The sequence below is a fragment of the Marmota flaviventris genome, chromosome 14, assembly GCF_047511675.1.
Source record: "Marmota flaviventris isolate mMarFla1 chromosome 14, mMarFla1.hap1, whole genome shotgun sequence".
Classification (NCBI taxonomy): domain Eukaryota; kingdom Metazoa; phylum Chordata; class Mammalia; order Rodentia; family Sciuridae; genus Marmota; species Marmota flaviventris.
Window position 1 is genome coordinate 76,528,037 of NC_092511.1, and position 14,381 is coordinate 76,542,417.

At 50.1% G+C, this 14,381-nt stretch overlaps 1 protein-coding gene across 1 annotated transcript in view; it reads left to right on the plus strand.

The window, feature by feature from the left end:
- Nucleotides 1–14,381, plus strand: part of Eif2ak3 (eukaryotic translation initiation factor 2 alpha kinase 3) — a 52,989-nt gene that overhangs the window by 29,293 nt on the left and 9,315 nt on the right. The window contains exons 7-13 of the mRNA XM_027948850.2: nt 1,666–1,806; nt 2,583–2,705; nt 3,366–3,586; nt 5,643–5,755; nt 8,235–8,357; nt 10,216–10,365; nt 11,320–12,100. Coding sequence (XP_027804651.2) covers nt 1,666–1,806; nt 2,583–2,705; nt 3,366–3,586; nt 5,643–5,755; nt 8,235–8,357; nt 10,216–10,365; nt 11,320–12,100 — 1,652 coding nt within the window. The remainder of the gene's footprint in view (nt 1–1,665; nt 1,807–2,582; nt 2,706–3,365; nt 3,587–5,642; nt 5,756–8,234; nt 8,358–10,215; nt 10,366–11,319; nt 12,101–14,381) is intronic.

Below are 14,381 nucleotides of genomic sequence, written 5' to 3' on the forward strand. Positions count from 1 at the left end.
TATTTAAAAGGGGATGTGGCTCAGTGGTGAAGTACCCCTTGGGTTCAATCCTCTGTTACCCGCCTCCCCACCAAAAAAAAAATTAGGATTTTTTTTTCTTCAATGCATACATGTAATTAATCTGAAAAAAAAATCTGGGGTGCCTCTCAGCAATTGAAAAAGCCTTTAAGAGTGCTGGGCACAGTGGCACACACCTCTAATCCCAGTAGCTCTGGAGACTGAGGTAGGAGGATCGCAAGTTCAAAGTCAGCTTCAGCAACTTAGTGAGGCTCTAAGCAACTCAGTGAGACCCTGACTCTAAATAAAATACAAAAAGGGCTGGGGTTGTGGCTCAGTGGTAGAGTGCCCCTGGGTTCAATCCCTAGTATCAAAAAAAAGGAAGGAAGGAAGGAAGGAAGGAAGGAAGAGCCTTTAAGGACTTAATATCAGATGAGCCTACTACAGTGACACAGCCACATCAATGTTTATAGCAACTCAGTTCACAATGGCTAATCTATGGAACCAACCTGTGCCCCTCGAAAGGTGAATGCATAAGGAAAATGTGGTATGTATACACAATGGAATATTACCCAACCTTAAAGAAGAATGTCAGGGCATTTCCCAGTAAATGGACGGAACTAGAGACTGACATGCTAAGTGAAATAAGCCAAACCCAAAAAACCAAAAACTGAATGTTCTCTCTGATATGTGGATGCTAACTCACAATATGGGGGTGGGGAAGAATAGACGTTCATTGGATTGGACAAAGGGAATAAAGGGGGAGGGGATGGGGGAAGGAAAGATAATAGAATGAATCGGACATCACTTTCCTACGTCCACATACGAATACACAATCAGGTAGCTATACATCATGGGCAAGCACAAGAGGGGACGCTGTGCTCCATGTATGTGTGGTATGTCCAACACACTCTACCAGCACGCATGTATGTGTGGTATGTCCAATACACACTACTGGCAAGTGTGTATGTGTGGTATGTCCAACACATTCTACTGGCTCGTCACGTGGAGTCGAGGGAAGGTGGTGGGGAAGGAGAAGGGAGGGAAAGGGGAAGTACTGGGGACTGAGAGCTCCTTATGTTCCAAGCATCTAAAATTATGTCACAATGAATCCTGATGTTATGTACAACTAAAAAGAACCAATGATAAAAGAAGAGTTATTTGTCTGTTTTGGGAAAAAAAGAAAAAGAGGTTTAATATAGTAATTTTTTAAAACTCTTGAATCCGATCACTTGAAGAAGTGTGGCTCATTGAACACTCGGGATCCTATGAGTGCTGCCAGTGCGCCCCACCCTCACTCAGGGTGGAAGGCAAGGATCTGGAGAGAACGTGTCATGTGTTGTGGGAGTACCTGGCTGAGTGTCCACGGGTTTCTGCTGAACTGGGGGGAGCTGTCTGGTGAGCATGCAGGGATGTCCTGGGTCTGGACTTCCCACGGCAGCAGCTCTCCTGTGATTTCTGCAATGTGCTGAGTGGGCGAGAAGCACGGTGCGGGCCTGAGCCTGCTGCTGAGAATCACTGAGTCGAATTTGAGGCTTCAGCCATCTATCTTTCTTCTTTGAAGATTGCTGTGTAGCATGCAGACGACTAGAATTGATCTAATTTTATTAATCAAAGTGAACCTTTTAAAAACATCTTTGCCTGATTGACAGTGTTCTGTTGGTTCAGGAATGTACAGAGGCCAGCTGTACCTGCAGTCATCAGTGAGAATCTCAGAAAAGTTTCCTGCAAATCCCAAGGCCTTGGAGTCTGTCAGTAGTGGAAATGAGATTATTCCTTTGCCAACAATCAAATGGAAACCCTTAATCCGTAAGTGAATTACACATTTTATATATTGAGACCTAACCCTGTCTTTGCCCTAATTTTGAATACTGCAGAGATAAGAATTATTGCATACTTTATATTTTACCAACAAATTGGGAAGGCATTTCAGATATTTAATTATCACTTAGAGCATTTCTTCTTGGAAACAGCAGTTGTTTCTGTAGAAGTAAATATTAATAAACTATTTCTCTAAGAAAAACTCTTATTCACTGACTCTGCCAAACTAATGTTTAGCTCTTAACACACACATACACACACACACACACACACACACACACACACATATACAAACATAATTTGGTACTAGGGACTGAACTCAGGGGCACTTGACCACTGAGCCACACCCCCAGCCCTATTTTGTATTTCATTTAGAGACAGGATCTCACTGAATTGCTTAAGGCCTCACTATTGCTGAGGCTGGCTTTTAACTTCACAAATCTCCTGGCCCAGCCTCCTGAGCCACTGGGATTATAGGCATGGGCCACCATGCATGGCTAACATATTAAGAATATTTGCATAAAAGGTCACCTGGTGATCACACCATGAGGCCTGTAATGAGCTGGGCTCAAGTGATGAGCCACCTCTGTGTGTCTTTCCATTGCTTCTCCAGATGGCTCGTGAGACATTGCTTTTGGCGGGGGGCAGGAACCCTGGGCCAGGTGTTTGACATGTGTCTGACCTGAACGTTGGCTTACCCAATGGATGGCACATGCGTTTTACATTAGTGGCATAACAGTTAATGTTTTCTCATTTTCTTTCAGATTCCCCTTCCAGAACCCCTGTCCTGGTGGGCTCTGATGAATTTGACAAATGCCTTAGTAATGACAAGTTTTCTCACGAAGAGTACAGCAATGGTGCCCTTTCAATCTTGCAGTATCCATATGGTAGGTGTGATTACTCCTGAGTTGAAAATACCGAATTTTATATGTTTTATGACTTGAAATTAATTAATAGAATTAAAAAGAAAGGAGGTTGATTGGAGCTGGGCATATTTTGGGCCCAGCACAATGGTATGCACCTATAATCCCAGCTACTTGGGAGGCTGAGGCAGGAGGATCATAAGTTTAAGGTCAGCCTGGACAGCTTAGTGAGATCCTGCCTCAAAATAAAATAAAAAAGACTGGGGATGAAGCTCAGTGGTAGAATGCCTGTTTTCAATCCTAGTACCCTCACCTCCAAGAAAAAGAAATCTTGAGCACTAATTCTTGCATTTAAAGGATTGAATTAGTAATGAGGTCACCAATTAATTTTTTTTCTAATGTTGTTTATTATAAAAAAAGCTTAAGATGCTTATGTTATAAAGGAAAATGCCCGTATTTAAGGAGAAAGAAGGCTAGGGTATGCACTTAGTGGTAGAGTGCTTGCCTGCCATGCATAAGGCTAGCACCGCAAAGAAAGACAAAGTAAAAGGCAAAGGAAGATGTTTGACCAGAGGAGAGATGAATTTTTAAAGGAACTGGTGTTGTGGACAATGGATAGTCTGAGAAAGACGGCTTGTTGGGTTCATCTTAAATTCTAAAAGCCCTTCAATGCTTGCTTTAAAGACAACGGGTATTACCTGCCCTACTACAAGAGGGAGCGGAGCAGGCGGAGCACGCAGATCACCGTCAGGTTCCTGGACAGCCCCAGCTACCCCAAGAATGTCCGCAGAAAGGACCCGGTGCTCCTCCTGCACTGGTGGAAGGAAATCGTGGGGACGATCCTGTTCTGCATCGTGGCCACCACTTTCATCGTGCGCAGGCTCTTCCACCCTCAGCCACACCGGGTGAGCGGGCGGAGCTGGCTGCACTGGGGCGGGATGCGTCACCTGGCCGCGAGAAGGCGCTGTGGGGCGCACTGCTTGGCTATCCATCGCTGTGGGGCCTTGCGCTCTGGCACCTGCGCACTGGGCTCCGCGGCACCTGCAGCTCCCAGGTCGCGGCAGCCAGCTTGCTGTTGCACCCAGTTCCACATGGTGCTTGTGCACTGGAAGTGGAAGACATGACAGTAAGGACTTGGCAGTGCCATTATGACCATGGGACACTGTCCTGTGCTCCTGACACTGGTGCCGTGGTTCCAGCACCCCCTCTCCCTGCTCAGCCCTCTGCAGTCTGGCTGCTCCCATGCCTCTGTGGCTGCTCTCGCCTGGGCTCTGGAAAAATCTTTTTAAATGTAGTGGGTGAGCATTTCCCATCCTTCCCTTAACACCTTGAACACCTTCCTGCCACCTCCCCTGCCTGAGTCCCTTGGCACTGCTTTCCCCTGCTTGGGCATGTGTGGGTCCTCAGGTTGTCCTCCGCCTCTTTAGGTCACCTTCCTGTACCTCCTCTCTGTATTTCACAGTCACAGTCACAGTAGACTGTGAAATAACTTTCAAGTTACAGTCTTTTCTTTCCTGGGGCCTTGGGTTCCACCTGTAGCTTGGGAGGGGACCTCCAGCCCTGAGCCCCAACCGGTGCTCCAAGCACCTTATGAACATGACCCTAGATCCCTGCTCCCTCCAGAGCAACTCCCAGTAGGAGCCATGGAGCCCCCAGCACCGACCCCAGGCGGCCTGCTTCACACTGCTTCCACCTGGTGCTGTGGGCACTCTTCCCTCGTGAAATGCTCAGCCACAGTCACCAGGGCCAGAGTTGCACTCTCATCAGTCCCCAATCCTCTTCCTCCTAAATATCTTAAAACTTGTGGTCTTCTCCGTCTCCTAGTTTCTGATTCCCTGGAGCAGACACTCACACTGAAGTTGCTCACACTGACCTACGCGGCCCTGGTCCCTCCTGGCTGCACCTAGCTCTTGCTGCCTTGGCTGCTTCAAAACCCTGGTGCAGGGCTGGGCTGAGTGGCGAGGCCCTGGGTCTGATCCTCAGCACTGCATAAACATTAATATCTGAAATAATGGTGTTATGTCCATCTACAACTAAAACAACAACAAACTCTGATTATGGACCCCTCATGGCTGCTGGGGAAAAGACCAACCTTCATCCATTTCACTGTGCACCACCTGTTCCCCGCTGTCTTTACCAGTACCCCTCCATTTTTCTCCCTCCCCCCTCCCCCTGCTCTGCTACCTGCCCAGTTTCTTTCTAACCCTCCTGAGGATCTTGCCCCTGACCCCACCCGCCTCCTGTTCTCCCCTCCCCGGAGGCTAACACCTACATGTCCCTAAGCTAGAAAGGGGTTCTGGGGTCCTGAGTCAGTTCCCTGCCTCTGGGACACACACTGCCCTCCCCCAGTAGAGGGTGTTAGGTGATGCCTGACTGCCTCCTTGAGGGCTCACCCCCAGCCCCATCCTCCCAGTCCTCCTGCAGTGTGGCCAGCATGACAGAGCTCAGCACAGACTTGTTGGAGGGCTTGGTGGCTGCGCTGACGAGCCACAGTCATCCCCTTGACCATAGGTCTTGGCGGGAGGTGGGTGAAGACAGTGCCAGACTCAACTTGCTGTTGCTGGAGGCACTTTTAAAAAAGCCTCCACAAAATTGGTCAGGGAAGAAGTGAGCCTCGCCTCCTGGAGTCCGGTCCATACCCACGTGTGCCCCTTCTCTTTACGCCTGCTTGCTTGTTAAACGCACAGGTGACATGCCGACATGGTAGAAACAGACTAGATGCATGGCAGCTGGAAGATGAGCTTATTTTTTTTAAGCATGATAAAGAGAAATGCTGTATGTGGTGCTTTTATATTGACTTTATTTTTCTCAGCTGCTTATTTTTCGATGCTGTTTATAACCTGAGATCGTAGCCGGCTTGAGTTCAGATTTGTATTGACAGTGATTTTGTTTATAATCTGAGATCGTAGCCGACTGAGTTCAGGTTTGTACTGATAGTGATTCTGTTTTTTACCTTATCAGCAAAGGAAAGAATCTGAAACTCAGTGTCAAACTGAAAACAAATATGATTCCACAAGTGACGGGGCCAGTGCCAGTAGCCGGAGTGACACAAAGAGCTCGGGATATGTATCACGGTAAGAGTCTGAGGGCATGGGCTGCGATGCAGCTTCTGATGGTGGACCGACCTCCAAGGTCGTGTGCGGCTGTGTGAGGGGTGGCTGTGCAGGCGGGGAGACACTGGAGCCCAGGTCAGCACCCCAGGGAGAAATGTGAGCGTGAAGCAGTGTGGATCTCAGCTGGCACTTTATTCTCTTTTCTTTTTTTTTTTTTTTTTGGTGGTGCTGGGGATTGAACCCAGGGCCTTGTGCATTTGAGGCAAGCACTCTACCAACTAAGCTATATCCTCAGCCCCGGCACCTTATTCTCGTTTGGTCCACCGTGACCTGGGTCAGCCTGGGTGGTGCCCCGTGGTGATTATCAGATGCGTCGGAATATGACGGAGGTCTCCGGATGCTCCTTGAACTCAGCCGCTTATTTCCTCTTTCATTCTGGTAGGAAGGGGGTCGGGGGGGGGGGGGACACTAATGAAACAGGTACTTGTAAAAGCAGAAGAGAGGTGGCTAGCTAAGTGGGGGTGGGGTAAGACAGCCAAATTCCATGCACACAGTTGACCCAGTGACACACAGTTGGCAAGAGCCACTCCTGTGCCCTTGCTAGTGCAGATGCCAGCTGCAGGTCGGTGGCTGTCAGCGCCTGCACGGTGAGAGGCAGAACAGGACCCCTCATACTGCACACTGAAGCTGGCAGGGCTGTATGCTGGACAGTGTGGATAGACTGGGCTGCAGAGCCCTTGCCAGGGTGACAAGCTGCCCTGGAGAAGGGCAGAGTCCATGGGGACATCCCTCAAGGCACAACATGAACGCTTGGGGGAAGCCGTGAGCTTGGGCTGGGGCTGGCTATGTGGGTGAGAAGGCATCACCATGGGGGTTGTGTCTAGATGGACTCAAAGAGTGCAGGGCTTTAGAGCCGGGGTAGGGAGAGCTCCACGTCAGCAGTGCACACACAAACGGAATCTGCTTCCACCACTATGAGGGGCGTGGTGATGGCTCAACAGGGTGGCCATGAAGGTGATGAACCTGAGGTTTCCTGGTGCCACCAGGTCCCGGGCTCTGTTGAGAGCAAGCTCTGGGCTCGGGCCTCAGATCCCAGCCTCTCATTCATCAGCTGAGACCTTAGGCAGGACAATGCTTCTACTCGCAAGGTCTGTGACCGTCTGAGGGGGGCAGTCTAGAAGGGTGGCTCAGTGGCCCTAGGAGCAGGACAGGAGCTCGTGGGCCTTGGCGTCCAGGGAGCGGGGTGTACCAAGTACCTCTACTGGCTATTTTTAGGAATGCAGATTATCACTCCTTGTTCTCTGGAAGGTAATTGGGCCCAGGGAGGGTTGGGACCTGCAGAGTCTCCTCCTCAACATGCCATATCCAGCTGAGGCGGCTGCTAAATTAGCATGGAGCACAGTTGTGAAGCTGTGGAATATGACACTCCCCAGGTGCTCGCCAGGTCAGGGACCGTGGAGCATCGGAGGCCACGCTCCCCCGTGATGGGAGCACTCTCCACAGATGTGACATTTACTGTGCACACAGCATTCACAGTTATTAGACCCTAACTTCTGGAAAGAAACAGGAGTGCTTTCCTGCACTCATGAGCCATGGCGGGAGGACAAGCGTTGAGATAACTATGCGTATGGAGGTCGGGTTGGGTAGTTCAGGGCTCCATGTTCACAGAGCCGTGGGTACACGGGCAGGTCCTGGAGAGCCATCCAGCGGAGGGAGCTGAAGAGGAGAGGACAAACGGGGCTTCACCACGTGTGGAAGCAGCTACCAGGCACTGATGGCAGGCAGTGAGTGACAGCAGGAGACCAGGCTGCATGGAAGAGGGCTGAGGAACACCCCGGGCTGGGCACACTGCCTGCCACAGCTTTGGTTCCTGAAAAGATTTCTGGCCAAAAAAGTACTTGAAGCTGGGCATAGGGTGCAGCCTGTAATCCCAGCAGCTCAGGAAGCCCAGGAACTTAACAAGGCCCTAAGCAACTCAGTGAGGCCCTGAGGGCTGGGGATGTGGCTCAGTGGTGAGCACCCCTTGGTTCACTGCCCAGTACCCAAAAACAAAAACTACTTGAATTAGGATGACTGTATTTTTTTCCTTACAATTTACGTGTAATGAAACAAGATTAAAATGAATTTAAATTGAGCATAAAATGAAGGACGTAGAAGGTTACAGAACTAAGAATATGATGTTTTGGTAGATGACAGAAAGTATGAGGTAGGACTCACCAGAAATGTGTTCTCCATAGGAATGAGTGATTAACAGGGCTTCCCTATTAAACACAGCTTTTTTATTTTTCACTAGAACATATATAAGGTTTTGTTTGCTTCATTTACATGAAGAGAAAGGCTCAGATGCAATTAATAGAATTCCGACTGCTCTTTAGAACAAGTTCTGCGTGTTGGCTGGGCTCACGCATTCTACGTGTCATCAGGTTGGACTGAGACTGATCTTACTACAGACTTCTAAGCAACTCCCGACTTCTTAAAACTCAACCTTTTGTTTCTTCAGCTATCTGACGGATTTTGAGCCGGTGCAGTGCCTGGGCCGTGGGGGCTTTGGAGTTGTCTTTGAAGCTAGGAACAAAGTGGATGACTGCGACTATGCCATCAAGAGGATCCGGCTCCCCAACAGGTAGTGGACACCTGAGTCCTGCAGAATGTCCCTCCTGTGCTCCAAGCCTCTGGAGAGAACAGCCGTCCTGGCTGCCCACATCTCGGCCAGTGCTGCCGGGCAGCCAGCTGCAGGCCATATCTGTGCCGCGGGCTTTGCATCTGCTTGGGAAGCACGCTCCCGGACTTCCCCATGAGGATAGGTGGTGACCATAGACTTGGACACCTGCTCAGGAAGTGCGCTCCCGGACTTCCCCATGAGGACAGGTGGTGGCAGTAGACTTGAACAGACTGTAGCATTTGTTTCCTATTTTTTAAAAAATATTTTTAGTTGTCAATGAACCTTTATTTATTTTTATGTGGTGCTGAGGATTGAACCCAGTGCTTCACACATGGTAGGCGAGCCCTGCCACTGAGCCCCAGCCCCAGACTGCAGCATTTAAAACACCTCTGACTATTATAGTAAATAAGGGGCGGGGGTGTAGCTCAGTGGTAGAACACTCACCTAGCATGTGTAGGATCCTGGGTTCAATCACCAGCACCACCAAAAAACAAAACAATACTAATCAGAGAAAGAATTAAAAACTATTGGTATTATATTCTCTCCCCCATAATGGTCACCACTAGCATTCAGTCTTGCCTTTGGCTTCTCTCAGTCTCTGTTTAGTACCAACACACAGTTTTTTGTTTCTTCCTCCATCAAATCTTCAGCACTCCCAGGTTATTAAGAGCATCGTATTTAAATGCTAAAATATATTTAAGGTATGGCTTGGTCATAGTACAATGTTTTAGTACATAGTGCCATGTCTTGTTTAAACATTTCTTATTGTTAAAGAATTTATAATTTCAAAAAATGCTTTGCAATATTTGTCTTATGTCTAAATTTGGCCACATCTTTTTTTAACTTTTTTCCCTAGAAAATATATAAGGTTTTGTTTGCTTCATTTACACAAACAGAAGAACTAAGAATGCAATGAATAGAAATCAAACTGTGGTCTTTATTAGAACAAGTGCTGTGGATTTGCTGAGTCTGTACATTTTTACGTCTCCTAATGCTCTAGTGCTTCCTGGCTCTGAACGTGTGTGCTTCAGACTTCCCGTGACACCTCCCTATCCACCTCTGTGGCGGCTCTTGTTGGTTCTGGATTGCTGTGCAACACTCTACTGGTGGTGACAGGTTTACACCTGCCAGTGACATAGGAATTGGATGGCTTGGGTACTGTGGGACTGGTACTCTTCTTTTGCTAAATAACTTCTGAGTAGTTTAAATGTACGTGTGTGCCAGGCACCATGTAGGAGCTTCACAAAAGCCTGTGACTTTGGGTGCATGCGTGTGTGTGTGTGTGTGTGTGCACACTCTCAGTTACGCTGTAAGCAAGATTATCTTCCTAAACAGCCTCTCGTGAAGGACAGGCAGGCAAGCCTGGGGAAGTGGTCCATTTCTGATTCCTTTGTTTGACACACCAGCATATTTCCGTGGGTATCTGCATTCTTCGAGGTGTGGCATCTATTTACATTTCCATATCTTTCTGTACAAACATTCACTGAACTAGGCAAGTCCTCACCCTTCCCCACTCCTCCCTCTTGGGAGCAAACATTTAAGCAGTGACACATTTTCAGCTAGTCAGAAGGGCTTGACTAGAGTGAGGTGGCAGTTGTGTTGGTGGTACTGATTCCCAGGAGGGAGAGAAATGCTAAACAGAGGTGAGTGTTTTTTAATGCAGAATTTACTACACAGCTTTAAACTCACCCTGGGCTGACCTGTCTGTCCCTCATGTTGGACTCCAGGAGGCTTCTGCTTTATTGTTTTGTTTCCATATTGGAATTGAATATTTCAGCGGATGCGGACTACGCTCAGTGCTGTCTTCCCTCTGTTTCAGGGAACTGGCTAGAGAGAAGGTAATGCGGGAGGTGAAGGCCCTGGCCAAGCTAGAGCACCCGGGCATCGTCAGGTACTTCAACGCCTGGCTGGAGGCCCCCCCGGAGGAGTGGCAGGAGAAGATGGACGCCATCTGGCTCAAAGACGAGAGGTACGGTAGCCCCGAACTGAGGACTCGGGTTCTCCTTTAGGCCAGGTTTTGCTTATTTATTTAAGTTCAGGGGTTTGTTTGTCTGTTTTTTTAAGAGAAAAGCAGTAGTTCTGTGCTGTGTCTGGAAAGTTCTCTGACCCCTGTTGAATGAGATCTCTCTTGTTAGCCTTTGGGTCTGTACTTCCCTTTGCATTGTGATCAGGGATTCATGGCACTCTTCTCTGTCTGAGGCACGAGTTGCTTCTGTTTCTCTTCATTCTTTTATTGAAAGCTTTTAAAATTAGTTTTTCTCTGAGCACTTAACAATTTATAACTCCCTTTTAAATAGTTTAAAACTATTTGTAGGGGGAAAAAAAAAAAAAGCCCACATAAACACAGTGGCCTGAAGACACTTCCCATGGCAGCTGCCGTGTGCTAGGAGGAGGGCCCTCAACAACTGCTCCAGAGGCACAGAGATGCCAGGCGAGGTGGTCCCACATCTGCAATCCCAGCAACTAGGGAGGCAGAGGCAGGAGGATCGCAAGTTTGAGGCCAACCTGAGAACCTAGTAAGACCTTTTCTCAAAAAATAAAAAGGCCTGGGGATACAGCTAAGTAGTTAAGTACCACTGGTTCCATCTTCAATCCCTGGTACCAAAAAAAAAAAAAGCACATGTAGGTGGCCTCCGCACACCTGGTGACACTCCTGCACCCCTGCCAGGCCCCTGTTACAGTGACGGAGATTCGGAGTAGACAGCCCAGGGAAGGGCCCGGTGCTGAGAGTGGCGGGGGAGCTTGGGCAGGGGCCTCAGACGCTCCAGAGCCCTGTCCTTGGATTCCTTCGAGTCTCACGGAAGGCCAGGGCTGCTCTGGCTCCATGCTCCTGTGGCCGTGGCTTTCCTCTGGGCGAAGCCCTCTCCATAGGGCAGCCCAGTTCCCTTGCTGTGTGCCCACCTTCGCCTTTCTACCCCTGCAGCACGGACTGGCCGCTCAGCTCGCCTAGCCTGCTGGACGCACCTTCCGTGAAGATCCGCAGAATGGACCCTTTTTCCTCCAAAGAGCACATTGAGATCATCGCCCCTGCGCCCCGGAGAAGCGCGTCTTTCTCGGTGGGGATTTCCTGCGGCCAGACGAGCTCCTCCGGGAGCCAGTTTTCCCCACTAGAGTTCTCGGACATGGACCACGGCAAAGCCAGTGGATCGGGAGCCGCGGCCTGCAGCCTCGGGGACCGCTGCCCCGCAGGCCGTGGCGTGGAGGGTGGCACCACAGGGGGCAGTGGCCGCAGGCACTCCTTCGAGCTGTGTCCTTCTGCGGCGCCCACCCACACGAGGTCCAGGGAGAGGACCTCCTCCTCCATCGTGTTCGAGGACTCTGGCTGTGACAACGCATCCAGCAGGGAGGAGCCCAGGGCCGAGCGCCTGCATGTCAGCAGCCTCTGTGCTCACCGAGTGGCCACCTTCAGGTACTCCAGCAGCAAGTCGTCTTCCGAAGCCACGCTGTCCATCTCTCCTCCCAGACCGACCTCGCTCAGCTTAGATCTCACCAAGAATACGGCGGAGAAACTGCAGCCCAGCTCCCCGAAGGTGTATCTGTACATCCAGATGCAGTTGTGCCGGAAGGAGACGCTCAAGGACTGGCTAAGCCGCCGCTGCAGCTTGGAGCAGAGAGAGCGGAGCGCATGCCTGCACATCTTCCTGCAGATCGCCGAGGCCGTGGAGTTCCTGCACAGCAAGGGGCTCATGCACAGGGACCTCAAGGTGGGTGTCTGCAGCACAGCACAGCGGCTTCGCTCCGATGCTGGGGTCCTGGGCAGGACCCGCGGACGTGCCTGTGCTTGGCACGGAGGAGGGGAGGGGTGCGAGGGCAGTGAGCGCGTGGTGGGTAGAGCGCCTCAGGCACCACCCTGCGCCCTGGACTGCGAAGTGTGGCTGGCTGTAGCGTTTGTCCCCCCAGTCGTGATGGAGAAGAGAGGTCGTGGGCAGCCTCACCTACACACAGTTGTGCCTGCCCCGCATGTGCTTTGGGCGACAGCCCTGAACATGCCCCTGTAGTCATGGAGCAACCCGTGGAAGGGGGAGGAGTCTGTTCACCAGCGGGCTCTGAGGGGGGCGGCAGGGGACTGCACTTGTGCACCTGTTCCTGGACGTTGGGATGCAGGGGCAGCTGGGTACAGAAGGGCAGGATGCCAGTGGACAGGCCGAGTCTGCAGCCTGGCCTTGCTCTCGGTTGCCATGGTAGCGCAGGGCCGCCTGCACGCTTGCATAGTCCTTCCTGAAGCATAGCACTTCCCTGGCGTTTCTAGAAGGATCCAGAAGCTTCACTTAATTTCTGCCGCTTTCCACGTGCTCATGGCAGTCAATAATAGAGAGTAGATGTCTGGAATGTAAATGTTTTTTTCTGATAAGATAATGTAAATTCTTGATCAATTTAATTTTTAAGTAGCGGACTTTAGCTTTAAGCACCAAAGTTGCTGTTTAGACAAGTTATTTCCTTCTGAAGTCACGGTAGGTTTTTAAATTCCTGAATGATTTCTCAGACTTTGGGAATAATAGGAATAAGAATTAGAAAGAATCCCCACTTGCAGTACTGTCGTCGGTTGGTGGTGATCTAACCAACTTGCTGCTCCAGATGGTGGCCAGGAATGGCGCTGCCCCAGTCACGTGTCCAGAGCAGAGCCATGCTGGAGGGAGGGGCAGCATGGGAAGGGAGGCAGCTCACAGAGCATCAGAGCAGGCAAACGGCCAGCTGGCTCACAGACACACGTGGGTTGTTTTTGTTTGTTTGTTTGTTTTTGGTACTGAGGATTGAACCACCCAGAGCTGCTTTTTTTTTTTTTTTTTTTTTCAGTATTTATTTTTTAGGTGTAGATGGACACAACACAATGCCTTTATTTTTATGTGGTGCTGAGGATTGAACCCGGGTCCCGCCCGCGCTAGGCAAGTGCTCTACCGCTGAGCCACAATCCCAGCCCCATCCCAGCCCTTTTTAATATTTTATGTAGAAACAGGGTCTCCCTAAGTGTCTGAGGCTGCCCTTGAACTTTCTATCCTCCTGCCTCAGCCTCCCCAGCTGCTAGGATCACAGGTGTGGGCCACCAAGCCCAGCCCACATGCTCCTGAATGCTGCCACACATGCACTGCAAATTGAAAGACAGTCACATTTTCACTAATAGTGAACATTCCTCTGATTTTATACTGTCAACAAGATGCTGGGGAATAATTGCTTAATGCTACAATGTTGTTTAAAGATTTTTTTTCTGTATGTGTACTAGAAAAAGACCCAGGAAGTTAATATCCCCTGCCTCTCCAGCCCTGCTCTAGTCTCTCTGTCCCTGGCCTCGCAGCTCCTCAGAGGCGGTGTTCCTGTGCATCCTGTATCTGTGTGCACTGTCACCATACTCACATCGTGTCTGGTTCCATGGTGGCACCAGTGTGTCTGCTTACAGCCTGCACACAGTGCCTTAGATGTCCTAGAGGCACACATTTTAGTTTGGATTTTCTATTTTTGCAACAAAAAGCATTTATATTGATTGAACCAGGAGCAGGATTCAGGGAGAGCTTGCAGGATCAGGTGGTGCTGCTGGAACCTGCCTCTCTCCTCCCACTCCTGCCTCTCCCTGCATGTAAGCCCTGGAGAGCGAATGGCTGCTGCGCTCTTGGCTGCCTATTTTCTTTAAAGTCTTGGAGGGGGGAGGGCAAAGTATCTTTGTCTCACCTTGGGCTGGTACACCCAGGGCACCGACCTATCCCTGAACCATCTCCTGGCAGGGAGTGGGATTCCAAAGATAGGTTAGGCCCCCTGGGGAACAGAATGCTGTCTTCCTGCTGTCTTTGAAGCATGGTGAGACTCCATTTCAGGAGCTCAGTGACTCCCTTTTTCCTTATTTGAAGGGCTGTGTTAGTTCCCTGCAAGGGAGGAAACAGTGGATTTGGTGCAAGGCACCTTGAGTTGGAGGAGCCCCGGGACGCTGGCTAGTTTCATGTGAGTTTAGAAAGGACAAGCGTCGTGCGAAAGTGTTGGGCACAGCAGCCTGGCTCT